The following is a 13,293-nucleotide window of genomic DNA, read 5'->3' as shown; positions in this document are numbered from 1 at the left end:
GAACGTGGGGTGAGGCACATGGTGCGCGTGTCCTGTGCTTCTGACCCGTTGTCCGGTACACCCTCCGTTGCCACCCTCCCTGCCCCGCAAAGACCTGCAGTCCGGCCTCCAGCCGGGCCCCGGGCCCACTTCCAGGGCACAGAGTGTGGCTGGAGGGCTGCCGGGGGGCGGGGGGGCTCCCTGCAGTGGTGGAGGCGGCTCCCGGGCGGCTACTCCAGCTGGGGGCTTGTGGAGGGTCCAGGGTCTTGCTGCCACCTCACCTGACGTCCCTCTATTTCTTCCGCAGTGAACTTTGACCACTTCCAGATCCTTCGAGCCATCGGAAAGGGCAGCTTTGGCAAGGTAAGGTGGAGCCAGGAGGGCGGCCGTGGCGGGAGCGTCCCCGTGGCCCCCAGCTCTGAGGAGGCCAGCCCCACCTGTGCCTGGGGGGCTGGTGATGGGGGGTCACAGTGGGCCATCAGCCTGCTCGGGAGCGCTAGGGTCTTCAGTCCAGGTCTCTGGGGGTCCCTAACTCAGCTGGGAGCCTCGGGTGCAGATGGCACAGCTGCTGGGCTTTGCGGGACCACGACCCCAACACCCACCCACTGGAGACACTGGTGCCCGCTCAAGTCCTCGGAGGGAAGTGTCTCATGGCGGGGAAGGGGTGGCAGCGGACATTCAGTGTGCGGGGTCGCTGTGACACTCGGAGCCCAGAGGGCAGGCTGCCCCTGGTGCATGTGGGTGGCAGGGCCGCGGTGCAGCTGAGCGGGCGTCCTCATCCCGGCACCGCGCTGCTCCGGACCGTCACCGTCCCGCTCCTACAGGCTCCTTCTATCTCTCCCATCCACATCTAACTTCCTGATTGCTGCCTTGTAGTGTCTAGAGACTGGGGGTAATTATAACTCAAAGAGGCTTAACGAGCACTCTGAGGAGGTTAAAATTAGCTCCGGGGCGCTGCCTTGAGGGGTCGGCTGGAGATGGATCACTTCTGAATGGAGAGTTTCTCCTGAACAGAGAAGAGGCCGGAGGGGGGGTGGAGCTTTGCTCCTGCTCCCTACAGCTGTCAGGATGCCGGGATGCTGGGACACGGTGCCTCAGCTCCCCTGAGGCTTGGGGACATTCTAAACCGGAGCAATTAGCGCCTTTGCAAGAACTCCCTCCAGCACCCTTTAGTTAAGGAGAGTATTAACATCTGCGAGTTGCTGCCCTCTGCCCTCCCTGCCTGTCCGGGCTGAGGGTGAATTCTGTCCCTAGGGCCACAGAGGGTGTGGGCAAGGTCTGGGGCAGAGAGGGTGGGGCTTAGGGTTCGGGTCGGCACCGGAGGGCACCAGCCCTGCCCTGGCTTCAGGAGGAGTGGCTTGGATGGGCAGCCAAGGACGCCACCCAGACGGTCGGAAACAGGCCGAGGAGCAGTGCTGGGGCTGAGCTGGGGCAGACACTTCACTGTCCCCTGCCTCCTCCCCATCCCCACCGTCCCCCTCTTGCTCCTCACGCCCTGCTGGGCAGCACAGCCCCCCTGCCCCACCCCCCCAACGTCTGCAGAACTCCAGGGTTCTGGCTCCTCTGACCAGTTCTTAGCTTTAAAAAGCCAGCTGGCCACAGGGGCCCGGAAGCAGAGCTCCGCACGGTGGGGTGACCGTCAGGTCCTGCTGGGACTTTATCCTCGGATGCAGGCTGCCTTGTAACTGCTCCTAACGAGGCCGCCTAATTAGGCCTGCGGGGCCTCCGGGCTGGGGCTGCAGTTGCGGTGTCTGGACCGTGGAGGCGCCAAGGGCCTGCCACAGAGCCCGCTCCCGTGCGTGGGGCCGAGCCCAGAGGTGCCTCTGCCCAGGGCCTCACTGCAGGAGCGGGCGCGGGCGCGGGCGCGGGCAGGCTCTGGAAGAACGTGAACCCCGCTCGGTGCGGCGGCCGCGCAGCCGGAGCCCACGGACGCCCCCACCTCCCGAGGGGCCGAGTGCCCCGGGCGCCAGCGCCGGCTGTTGACCAAGTGGCCGCTCACCCCAGGGCCAGCAGCGCCTGGAAGCGGTTTCTGGTCCTTGGGCATGAAGGCTGCTGACTGGTTGGTTTTTTTTCCCCAATTTTTTTTTTATTGTGATGCAAGTACCCAAGCCCTTGTGATCCCCTGTCGGTGCGCTGCTCGGGCCCAGGACGTCCCGCAGCTGCTGCCCACGCCCGGGGGGGAGGGGAGGGGGAGGGGGCGTGGGGAGGGCGGGGGCGGCCCGGGATCCCGGGGCCTGCGTCACCAGCCCGGGCGGCCCCGCCCCCGCGCGCGCGCCGCCCTCTGATTGGCTGGGGGCGACCGCGGGCTCCCGCCCCCCGCCAATCACGCGGGGTGCCGCCCCCTGATTGGCCCGGGCGGGTCACGTAGTCGGGGCGGGCGGGGCGGGGCTCACCGCGGCTGCGGAGGTTCCCCCGGGTCCGCGCCCCTCTGCGGAGGCTCGGTCGGCGCCCTCCTCCGCCCTCCTGCGGGGCCCGGCGGGGCGCGACCGGCTTCCCCGCTGTGCCTCCCGCGGGCGCCGTGAGAGGCGGGGCCGGGCGCTCCGCCCAACGCGGGGGGGGCTGCGGGACCCCGGGCCTCCTCCCTGCCCCCTCTCCCCGCCCCCCACCTCCTCCCCGCCCCCTCCCTGCTCCCCGGACCTCCTCCCCGCCCCCTCTCCCCGCCCCCCCCCGCCCCCGGGCCTCCTCCCCGCCCCCTCTCCCCGCTCCCCACCTCCTCCCCGCCCCCTCCCTGCTCCCCGGACCTCCTCCCCGCCCCCTCTCCCCGCCCCCCACCTCCTCCCCGCCCCCTCCCTGCTCCCCGGACCTCCTCCCCGCCCCCTCTCCCCGCCCCCCCGCCCCCGGGCCTCCTCCCCGCCCCCTCTCCCCGCCCCCCACCTCCTCCCCGGACCTCCTCCCTGCCTGGCTGCCCCCTCTCCCTATCCCCTCCCTGTCCCCAGGCACCCCCTCCCTGTCCTCAGCTGCCCTCCCCCTGTCCGTCCCCAAGTGCCCCCTCCCTGCCCCCTCCCTGTCCCTGCCGCCCTGTCGGCCTCAGCTCCTTGCGCCCTTGTAGGACCAGGAGCCTCCCCACCAGCGCGGTCACCGCCAGAACAGAGCAGGGAGGGAGGGGGGGGAGGAATCCTTTAGCGCCTGGAATTGCGCCCCGCGTGGGCAAGCCCGCTGCGCCCCCCACCCCGCGGCCACCCCGCGTCCTGCCCCCGCGCCCCCCACGCCCTTCCAAGCTGCTGGCTGTCCTCACGTTTATTTTTTCACTTGAACTTTCAATGAATGTTGTCAAGACCAGAATAAACTCACGGAGTTTGGGTAGGAATCACACTTAAAGGTTAAGAGAAACTGGACATCTTACCCAACTAGGGACCTAGTACTATTTTATTCAAATATTATATTTTCGCATTACTCCTTAACGTTTTATGTGTATTATAGTTACTACTCGTTAAACTGTCGTGCACGTTAGCGGTTTCTGTTATTGCGAATAGCAGATTTTATTCTCTGGTTTTCCAATTTATTAGGAACTGTGACGTCTGTCACCCTGTGCCCCCACCCCCCAGCCCCTGCTGACCCCTGTCTGTGTTCCCACCGCCACTGTGGCCCATGCGGCCCAAGGACCTGGGCATCAGCCCGGCAGGGAGCAGTGCTGCAGCGGGTGTGGCCGGAGGGTGGGGATCAATCCAGCTTTGCCGACCTGAATGTCCTTCCTGCTGGAAGATCCAGGCCCCAGGGGATGCTGTCCCCGGGGCAGAGGCGGGGTCTCCCCTGGGGACTGGGGTCTGCAGAGCCTCCCCAGGTGGGCACCAGCTCAGGCTGCCAGAGCATCAGGAAGTGAAGGTTGAGGCAATAGAAGGTCACAGCCCTGGAGGAAGCAAAGGCCTGAGCCTTGGGGCTGTGGTGTCCCCCTGTGGGTCCAGAGTCCCCTGACCCACGTGCATTTTCAGAGACGTGAGTGGCTTTTGCAAAGGGGGCGCGATTTGGTGATAGAGTGGGACCGTCCTGACCCTGGTCCTCCACCTCAGCTCCTCTTGGCCTCTGTGGCCCCATTTGACGCTGGGTGGGTCTCTGCTTGTCACTGGCCAGGCCTCCCGCCACTGCCCTGCATGCCCTGCCCCCCAGGGCACCCTCTTCGCCTCTGCACCTATGGAAAGGCGCGGCCGGAGGTCCCACGGAGGCTTCTGGGCGCGCCTGCTGCTGCCGACTTGCAGGTGGGCAGGCGTGTTCCCCTTCCGTCCACTAGCTGGCCCGGACCCATCAGGAGGCCATGGGGTCCGAGTCAGGGCGCTGCTGTGAAATCCGGCAGGGATGGGGGCTCCTACAGCTGTGCAGCCCGGGGACCCCCCCTTCCCCCAGGTCCAGCTCTCGGGGGCTTATCTGTGGAGACGAGGAGAGCACCGGCCAGCCGCCGGGGATGAAGCGCCCAGACCAGCCTGTCTTGCTTCTCTCCAGTTCACGGGGAAAGGACCGGGGTGATGGAGTACAGCGCGCCTTGCCACAGACCCCGACAGCCCTGAGCACTCGTGACCCCACTGCCACCAGCGGATCCTCACATGGACCCTGGAGACGAGGCGGGAGTGGGGAGGTGGGGGCCAGTGCGGGAAGTGCGGGCCTGGGGCTGGGGGCCGTGCGTCTTCCCTGGTGGGCCCCGTGTGCGGGGACGCCCAGCGACGGCCGCGGCCACACCTCAGGACGCAAGTGACCAGCACCCGCAGCTGCACCAGAGCCCGTGCACGGCCCCCTCCCCTGAGACGCCCGGGGCACCGGATCTGACTCTGGATCTAGAAATCCGGGTCCATGCGCTCTGTTCCCATCGCGTGCTCAGGTGTGACCCGACCACGCCGCCGGCCTTGGGGAACCTCGGGAAGCACTGCTGAAGGCAGCCTAGCAGCGGCGCCAGGACTCCGCGTGTCCAGCAGTGTCTGTGGGAGCCGGCGGCCTGGCACCGGCCACCCTTGGGCAGAGCCACTTGTCCCCACATGTGCCCAAGCCCACAGGGCTCCACCCTCAGAGCCACACAGGTGACACCAGGACCCGCGGCGGTGAAGAGCCTCATCCCATCCCAGAGAAGCCGGCGCTCGAGTCTGCGCACTCACACTCGCACACTCACAGGCACACTCGCGCACACAATGGCCCAAATCAGCAAAACCCCAAACGAGACCAAGCAAAGTAGAAAATCATCCAAGCTGATGATAGAAGTTGAAATCCTGGATAGCCCAATGCACAGAAGAGATTTTTTTTTTACATTAAAACTGTGCCATTAAAATATGACAAGGTACCGTACGGTCTGTCCATCCCACCGCCGGGCCCCCCAGGACGGGGCAGGGCTGCATCACACACTCACAGGCGCCCAGAGGGGGCGGGGACCCGAGTGTCCCGCACGGACGGACAGACAGAGGAACACGGCGGGTCCGGCCACGCAGCAGAGCATCTCACAGCAGGGAGAGGAGGTGTGGACGTGCCCCGAGGGCCCTGAGGACTCGAGGACCCTGAGCGCGGCCTCCGTCTGGCCCGGGGTCCCGGGCGTGCTTGTGCTCCAGCCCTGAGCACCCGACACGGGGGGCGGCCTGGCCCGGCGTCAGCCTCCCTCGGGGAAGCGGGGGGCTCACAGCTCTTGCTCCCTGCGCTGCTGCCCCGCCCCCCGCCGGCTCACGGTCACGTTTTGCTTGCACGAGCGACCTTGCACGCAGCTCCTCCTTGGGCCGCCCTGATGGGAGGCATTTGGCCACAGAGCCAGCAGTCACGTGGGGGCCTCTACCCAGCTGACCCGTGTCCATCCCCTGTCACAGAAGGGGCCCTGCTGGGCGGGGGCTCCCACAGCGAAGGTTTGGGGGCACAAGACGCTGGCCGGAGAGCCAGAGGGGCACGTGCATGCCGCAGCAGAGGTCAGCGCCTGGCTACAAGGGGCTGGACGGCAGCAGCCAGGGCAGGGCTGAGGGCACAGTGCCCCCCCCGACCCACCACGGGGAGCCCACTGGGGGAGGGGTCTGCCCTGGACGCCGCCAGGCAGGGGGCCGAAGCGAGATGGGACCCACAGGTGCCCGGTGCTCTCCCAGCGGTCGCCGTCTCCTGCGGACGTGCAGACCCAAGGACGTCCAGGGTGACGGCCTCCGGGAGCAGCGGCTGGCAGATGGCTCATCACCAGCTCCGAAGTGGCCCGGGGCGCCGCGTGACCTCGCTGGGTTGGTCACTGGGTCCCCGGGCTTTGCTTCTGTGCCTCTAGATAGCCGTCTCCCTAGGGAGTGATTCCCGAGGAGCACGCCCGCACCCACTGGCTCGTTCTTGCCCCTGGACGGCGTTGGGCGTTGGTGTTGGGCGGACGGCCGAGGGGGCCCTGCAGCCCCCACAAGTGTCCCAGCTGAGAAGGAGGCTTCCTCTGCGCGGCCGGAGGCGGCCTTCAGGGCTGGGGGCAGGGGTGCTGCCCTGGGAGCCCCGAGGGTCCATCTCCAGCCAGGGTATCCGCCAGCCTGTCGGTTCTCAGCCCACCCTCAGCCCCCAGGATCCCCCCTCCAGGCACCCCAAGCACTGGCACTGACCTGGGCCCTCAGGGGTCCCCGGGGGCTGCAGGGCTGCTGCCCTCCCCCCCAGGCTCCACACTTGGGGGGGCGGCCTCGCATCTTCTTTCACTTTTAATGTCGGGAAACTTCAGGCATAAACACCCGTTCCCAGTGGCCAGCCACCGTGTCTCCGCCGCTGCCCACGCGGGGGGGCTGACCTGCACCCCCAAGGCTCCCGTGGTACCTGCGAACGTTTCCGAGTGTGCTCCCACAGCGCCGGTACCAACCCCCCCGGGGTCGTGGGCGCGGGTGGTTCGTGCAGCAGGTATCTGGTGGGACACACACCTGCCCACGGGCTCACAGATGTCTGGTGACAGTTTACACAGAGGCTCAGAAGGGAGCCTGGTGCGGTCAGTCTGGCGCCGTCCGGCGGGCCCCTGCCCCTTCTCCCTGCGTGTCCGTCCTCCGCTGACCGTCCAGGTCGTGATGTGTTGGTTGCAGACGGGCCCCACCTGCCCTGCCCTCGTGCAAGCTGGCCGTGGTGTAGACCTGCGGGGTGGACGGGGTTCCACGAGCCGTGGCCATGGTCCCCGTCGGAGTCGGGCGGCCGGTGAGGACGCCGCTCCCCTGATGCGCCGTGAGGCTCACATGCCAAGCGGTTTGGTGCCAGTGCCCCCATGTGACCTTCCTCTTGGACAAGCGGGTCTTGTCTGCGTGGGCTGAGGGCAGCTGGGGGAGGATCCGGGCCTCGCTCCCCTCCCCGGGCAGCTGACTCCCTGCCGTCCTCCCGCGGCTCGCAAGGCAGTTCCCTCGCCAGGCTGTGACCCCGGTGAAGACACTTCCACTGTCCTCCATCCTCGGCGCCCCCCCGACCCCCCGTTGGCCACATCACACTGGCTCCTGGGCCCTCTCGACGCGGTCGCTGTCCTGAGGGGTGTCATTGTTTGCAGCTGTGACGTGACGCTCAAGCCCCCAGGGGCACGGCCTCAGTTTCCCGTGGGACCCCCTGCTCCTCCCGGCGGAGGTGACACCTACAAGCCACAGCCTGGGCACTCGGGCCGCTCGCTGTTCCTGCACTTGGCCACTCCCGACAGGCCTTGTTGTGTCCAGAGCCGGGAGGGCCACGCGGGGCATCCCCTCGGGGTCCCTTGATGTCGTTCCTCTGTGATGAGGGTCCTGCCTCCTGGATACACACCTAGTTTTTTTTTTTAAGATTTTATTTATTCATGACAGAGAGAGAGAGCGCGAGAGAGAGACACAGGCAGAGGCAGAAGCAGGCTCCATGCAGGGAGCCCGACGCGGGACTCGATCCCGGGTCTCCAGGATCACGCCCTGGGCTGAAGGTGGCGCCAAACCGCTGGGCCACTGGGGCTGCCCCACACCTTGTTTTATAGTTTATTTTGCTCCCAACTTTTACGGATTTCCCTTTGCATTGACTGTAATGCTCGTGGAGGTGACTGGCGTGGGGCCGGGTGGAAATCTGTCAAGTGGTCGCTCCGGAAGGAGGGGCCTCTCCTGCTCGTCACCCCGTTTCCTCTTCCTCCTGTAACTATCCCGTTGGGAATAGTTGGGTGTGTACGTCCATGCGTGTCTCTGACCCGTCCACACGACCTGCGTCCGAGGTCAGCGCTCAGGTCCCTGAGCCGCCCGCCGAGCCTTCGTGCTTCGCCCCTTCACTCACCGGGTTTCAAAACGTGACGCCCTGCCCGCCGACCCTGCACCAACGCCCCGTTTCATGGCAGCAGGACGCTGGGCGGACGTGCCGCGGCGAGTCCTGTGGCCACACACGCATGTGTGTCGTGACTCTGGTGCTGGGAACGTATTTGGTGGCCGTGTGGGTGGCGGGAAGCCCGATGCGGGGAGCCTTGGGCCGGGCAGGCCGAGGGCAGGCTGGCTCCTGCCGGGGGCTTCGGGGGCAAGTGCCCACCTTCCAGGGGAGCCCGCAGGCCTGGAGGCTTGGCCCGCGGCCCCGGCTCCCCCAGAGCCTCCTCCCCCCTCCCTCGTAAGGCCCCTGGTGATGACTCGGGCCCGCCCCGTGCTCGTGGACGGTCCCCCATCTCCGCATCTTTCACTGAATCTCACCCTCGAAGCCCCTTTGCCAGAGGAGGTGACGTGAGCGTCAGCCTGTGGGTTCCGCTGACCGTCCTGGCTCGTGGGGAGCGGGAGGCTGTCCCCAGCCCCGTGCCTTACCCGCGGGGCCGTTTGCACATGAGCCTCCGCGTAGCTCTGCCCGCGTGACCTTGGCTTAGTTCCGGGGCGTGGACGCGGGGGCCGGAAGCTGAGTAAACGCTCCTGTGAGTGAGTGGCTGGACGCGGCCGCCCCGGGCCGGCCACCACTCCGTTGGCCTCCGCAGCGCCCGCTACTCAATACGCAGCCAGAATTTGGACTCGCACCGGCCGACGAGCCCCGGCGTCTCGGGGGGCCTCCCTCTGCCTCCTGCGCTGAGCAAGGGGGTGGGTGCATCATGTTACGTGTTAGGAGGCCGTTTGCACATCCTCTGCCTGTTTTTCTGGGGGCTTTTAATTTTTTATTTTTAGCGGCTCGTTAGGAATCCGGGATTCTAACGTCTTGTTTCTGATATAAATTGCAAATATCTTCCGCTGGGTTGTCTTTAGACCTTAGGTGTTTTTTTCCATGTAAAATATTTTTTGTGTATAGTGTCTTGGTTATCGATCTTTGCCCTTGTCGCCGGGGGTGTCATGTCACAGGACTGTCATCCGGCCTCGGGTCACGGAGGCCCCCGTCACGTTGTCTGTGATCACATCGGCGTGTCAGCTCTCAGGGTAGACCTCGTGCGCCCGCGGTCTGTCCTGGCTTGTCACTGTCGTCGATGGATCCAGCTATACCTTTTATTGTCAAGCCATTCGGTGATCCCAACATCGCTTGTTAAAAAGTGCATCTTCCCAGGAATTTGAGATGCGGCCTTTAGGATACATCCTCGCCTGCTGGGCCTGTTCCTGGATTTTCTCCCCGTTTCCCGCGGCCTGCCGTCTGTCCTGCCCCAGGACCACGTTCCCCGAGGAAGCTCCCGTGCCCGACGGGCAAACTCACTCCTTGCTCTGCTTCTGCGGGACTTTTGCTGCCCGCTTGTGCTTGAGCATCTTCCCAGATGACCGACTCGTCAGCTCCAGGAGGAGGCAGACACAACACAGCAAAGAACCAGAACCACAGTGAACCGCGCCGGTGGTGTTCCCGCTGCGCTGATAACCGCGTGGGGAGGCCCGCGGGCCGGTGAGGCGCAGTCGCTGGTCGGGGCCTGGTGCCGCCACCTGCCCGCCCACGCGCGTGCTCGCTCGCTCCCCGGGGCTGACGCTTACCCGACTCTCAAATCCAGAGGAGAAGCGCGTCGTCTGGCAGCCGAGGCGGTGTCATGTCTCGTGTCTCATTGTGGTTCTGGCCCCGACCCCGGGCTCCGTTGCTGGCCGGGATGGGGGCTTCGGGGCCGCCGCTCTCTCATCCCGCCTCCTCGTCCACAGTCCTCCTCCGTGAGGCGGGGCCGTGGTGGACCTGCCGCGGGGTCGCTGGAGGGATGGGACGAGCCAATGGATGTGAACCCCACCCGACCCCGGTGCGCAGGGCCTGCACGATGGCCTGTGGCGGGCGGTCGGGGGGGAGGCTTGTGCACACGTCTCCCCGCGGTTGGCTCGCTGAGCATCCTGGGGCCCTGGTGGTCCTTCTGCCTGGAAGGAGGCTCCTCTGGGTGGCACTGGGACCCTCCTGCTTCAAACGTCTACTAAAATACTCATGACCGTGAGCCAGTCCTGCTCACGCGCTGGCGGGGCATCTGGCAGACAAATCCCTGAATCCCGGGGCCAAGGGGCTGCTGGAAGAGTGGCCGGGGCCGGGCAGTGAGGCAAATGGTGAGCAGGACGAGGGGTGGGGCTGAGGGACGTCGGACCCCGGGGCCCGGGGCGCGCAGGTCCGCTGCCTCCACCTCTCGCACACTCACTGCGTGGACCGGCCGCTTGGCCTGGGAGACAGCGCCCCCAGCTCCCCGGGGCCCTGGAGGGCGGCCCCACCGCGGCCGGATAGCGAGGGAAGGCGGTGCCGTGGCCCCTGATCTCCCCTCCCTCCGAGGGCGCCCGCCTGCCCTCCCAGGCTCCAGACCTTCCCAGGGGGCCCAGGAGGCACTTGCCTTATAGGCTGGAGGCTTTAAGTACCTGCTGTCAGGCATTTGCTTTCTGGGGAACAGAAATTACTTGGGAAGGAACAGAGCTTGGGGTGAATCACTAAATCTGCCAAACACGCCCACGGCGTCGAATCCAAATGGCAGCCACCACGCGTCACCCAGCACGCTCCTGGGCCGCCCCTGGGTGCCCCCTCCCGCCCGCGGAACCCCAGCCGCCCTGGCGCCGGGTCACAGACCTCGTTCCTGTCCCTGCTTCACCTCGAGATTGGGGGAAGTGGCTCAGGAAGCCGAGAGCAGGGCGCTGGGGGAACCGGCGGGGTGGACAGCCTGCTTCCCGCCTGGGGGTCCGAGTCCTAAGAGGCTGAAGCACTTCTACTCCCCCGTGTACACGCCGCCGCCTAAGCAGGGCTGGGGAGGCTGGGAGGGAGCTGGGGGGCTGTGGGAGCTGGGGGCGCTGAGAGGCTGGGGGGCTGATGGGGCTGGGGGGGCTAGGGGGCTGGGGAGAGCTGGGGGGCTGTAGGAGCTGGGGAGGCTGGGGGGCTGATGGGGCTGATGGGGCTGGGGGGAGCTGGGGGGCTGTAGGAGCTGGGGGGGCTGAGGGGCTGGGGGGCTGATGGGGCTGGTGGGGCTGGGGGGGCTGGGGGGCTGGGGGGCTGTAGGAGCTGGGGGGCTGTAGGAGCTGAGGAGGCTGAGGGGCTGGGGGACTGATGGGGCTGATGGGACTGGCTGGGCTGGGGGGAGCTGGGGGGCTGTAGGAGCTGGGGGGGCTGAGGGGCTGGGGGGCTAATGGGGCTGATGGGGCTGGTGGGGCTGGGGGGAGCTGGGGGTTCTGGGAGGACTGGGGCACTGGCTGGCTATGGGAGCTGGGGGACTAGGGGGACTGTGGGGGCTGGGGGACCTGGGAGGCCTGGGGGACTGGGGGGAGCTGGCAGGGCTGGCAGGGGCTGTGGGGGCTGTGGGGGAGCTGGGGGTTCTGGGAGGACTGAGGGGGCTGGGGGTGCTGGCAGGGCTGGGGGGCCGGGGAGAGCTGGGGGGCTGTAGGAGCTGGGGAGGCTGAGGGGCTGGGGGGCTGATGGGGCTGATGGGGCTGGGGGGAGCTAGGGGGAGCTGGGGGGCTGTAGGAGCTGGGGGTGCTGAGGGGCTGGGGGGCTGATGGGGCTGGTGGGGCTGGGGGGGCTGGGGGGAGCTGGGGCACTGTAGGAGCTGGGGGTGCTGAGGGGCTGGGGGGCTGGGGAGAGCTGGGGGGCTGTAGGAGCTGGGGAGGCTGAGGGGCTGGGGGACTGATGGGGCTGATGGGACTGGCTGGGCTGGGGGGACCTGGGGGGCTGTAGGAGCTGGGGGGGCTGAGGGGCTGGGGGGCTGATGGGGCTGGTGGGGCTGGGGGGTCTGGGGGGAGCTGGGGGGCTGTAGGAGCTGGGGGTGCTGAGGGGCTGGGGGGCTGATGGGGCTGATGGGGCTGATGGGGCTGGCGGGGCTGGGGGGAGCTGGGGGTTCTGGGAGGACTGGGGCACTGGCTGGCTATGGGAGCTGGGGGACTAGGGGGACTGTGGGGGCTGGGAGACCTGGGAGGCCTGGGGGACTGGGGGGAGCTGGCAGGGCTGGCAGGGGCTGTGGGGGCTGTGGGGGCCTGGGGGACTAGGGGACTGGGGGAGCTGGGGGTTCTGGGAGGACTGAGGGGGCTGGGGGTGCTGGCAGGGCTGGGGGGCCGATGGGGCCGGAGGGGCTGTGGGTGCTGGGGGTGCTGGCAGGGCTGGGGGTTCTGGGGGCGCTGGGGGTTCTGGGGGAGCCAGGGGGCTCGGGTGCTGGTGCCTGTCCACAGCTGCAGACCCCGCCCCCCCCCCCCCCCCCCGAGCTCTCTGGTCAGGGGCCGAAGCGGAGCCTTTCCACCTGCCGGGGCCTCCAGCCCTCTGTGCCCCCCACTGCCTCCGCGGGAATCCTGGCGCCCCGCCCCGCAGCCCTCGGGCCTCCCAGAGTGGCATGGTCAGGCGGCCTGGGTTAGGGGACGAGGGGAGCAGGAGGCTGGGCTCTCCGAGGAGGGGCGGCGGGCGGCGGGCGGCCGAGGCAGGGGCGGGCAGGCCGGGGCTGTGCGCAGCCTGCTTCGCTGGAGCCCTCACCCGGGATCTCAGATCAGATGCGGCCCCTTGAGGCCCAGATGCCGGGTCGGGAACTGGTCTCGGGCTGGGCATCAGGACCTTCATGTCGGGGTGGACCCCTCTTGCCAGGGGCGCACGGCCTCCTGTGATTCCGGGCCCGCCGGGAAGGGGCCTTCCCTTGTCTGCAGGGCCCGGAGCCCCGAGCGCGGGCACCCGGCTGGCACGTCCTTGGGCCGCACGGGCTCCCTGCTCAGCGGCCGTCCGAGGCACACCGGGTGTCTTACGTCCGGGAACCCAAACGGCGGAGAGCCAGCAGTGCTCCCAGCCCAAGGTGGCAGGAGTGGGTCTTACCCACGAGGTCACCCAGTGCCACGCGATCGAAGCCGTCGGCTTCTCCCTCAGTGTTGGAAGGTCTGGTCTGGCTCCGCGACGCGATTTCAGCGACCCCGACACCTCCCCAGGTCCCCGCGGAAGCGCTCCCCTGCCCGTGGGCGGCCGAGGATGAGCTCGCTTGTCCCCTGGCTCCGAAGACATTTCAGCGAAGCGTGGGAGGGCGACAGTCGCCGGCTCCGAGGGGCGAAAACCGAAACAGCTAAAGAGCCGGTGAGAGTT

At 67.7% G+C, this 13,293-nt stretch overlaps 1 protein-coding gene across 1 annotated transcript in view; it reads left to right on the top strand.

Annotated features, from left to right (window-relative positions):
• The window catches only part of STK32C (serine/threonine kinase 32C), a 67,596-nt gene that overhangs the window by 38,425 nt on the left and 15,878 nt on the right, over window positions 1–13,293 (top strand). Inside the window, exon 2 of the mRNA XM_026010654.2 lies at window positions 287–342. Within this exon, the coding sequence (XP_025866439.2) occupies window positions 287–342 (56 nt within the window). The remainder of the gene's footprint in view (window positions 1–286; window positions 343–13,293) is intronic.

The sequence above is a fragment of the Vulpes vulpes genome, chromosome 15 (genome assembly GCF_048418805.1).
Source record: "Vulpes vulpes isolate BD-2025 chromosome 15, VulVul3, whole genome shotgun sequence".
Taxonomy (NCBI): domain Eukaryota; kingdom Metazoa; phylum Chordata; class Mammalia; order Carnivora; family Canidae; genus Vulpes; species Vulpes vulpes.
The sequence above is the reverse complement of the archived record's forward strand: the minus strand, read 5'-3'. Positions and strand labels throughout refer to the sequence as shown.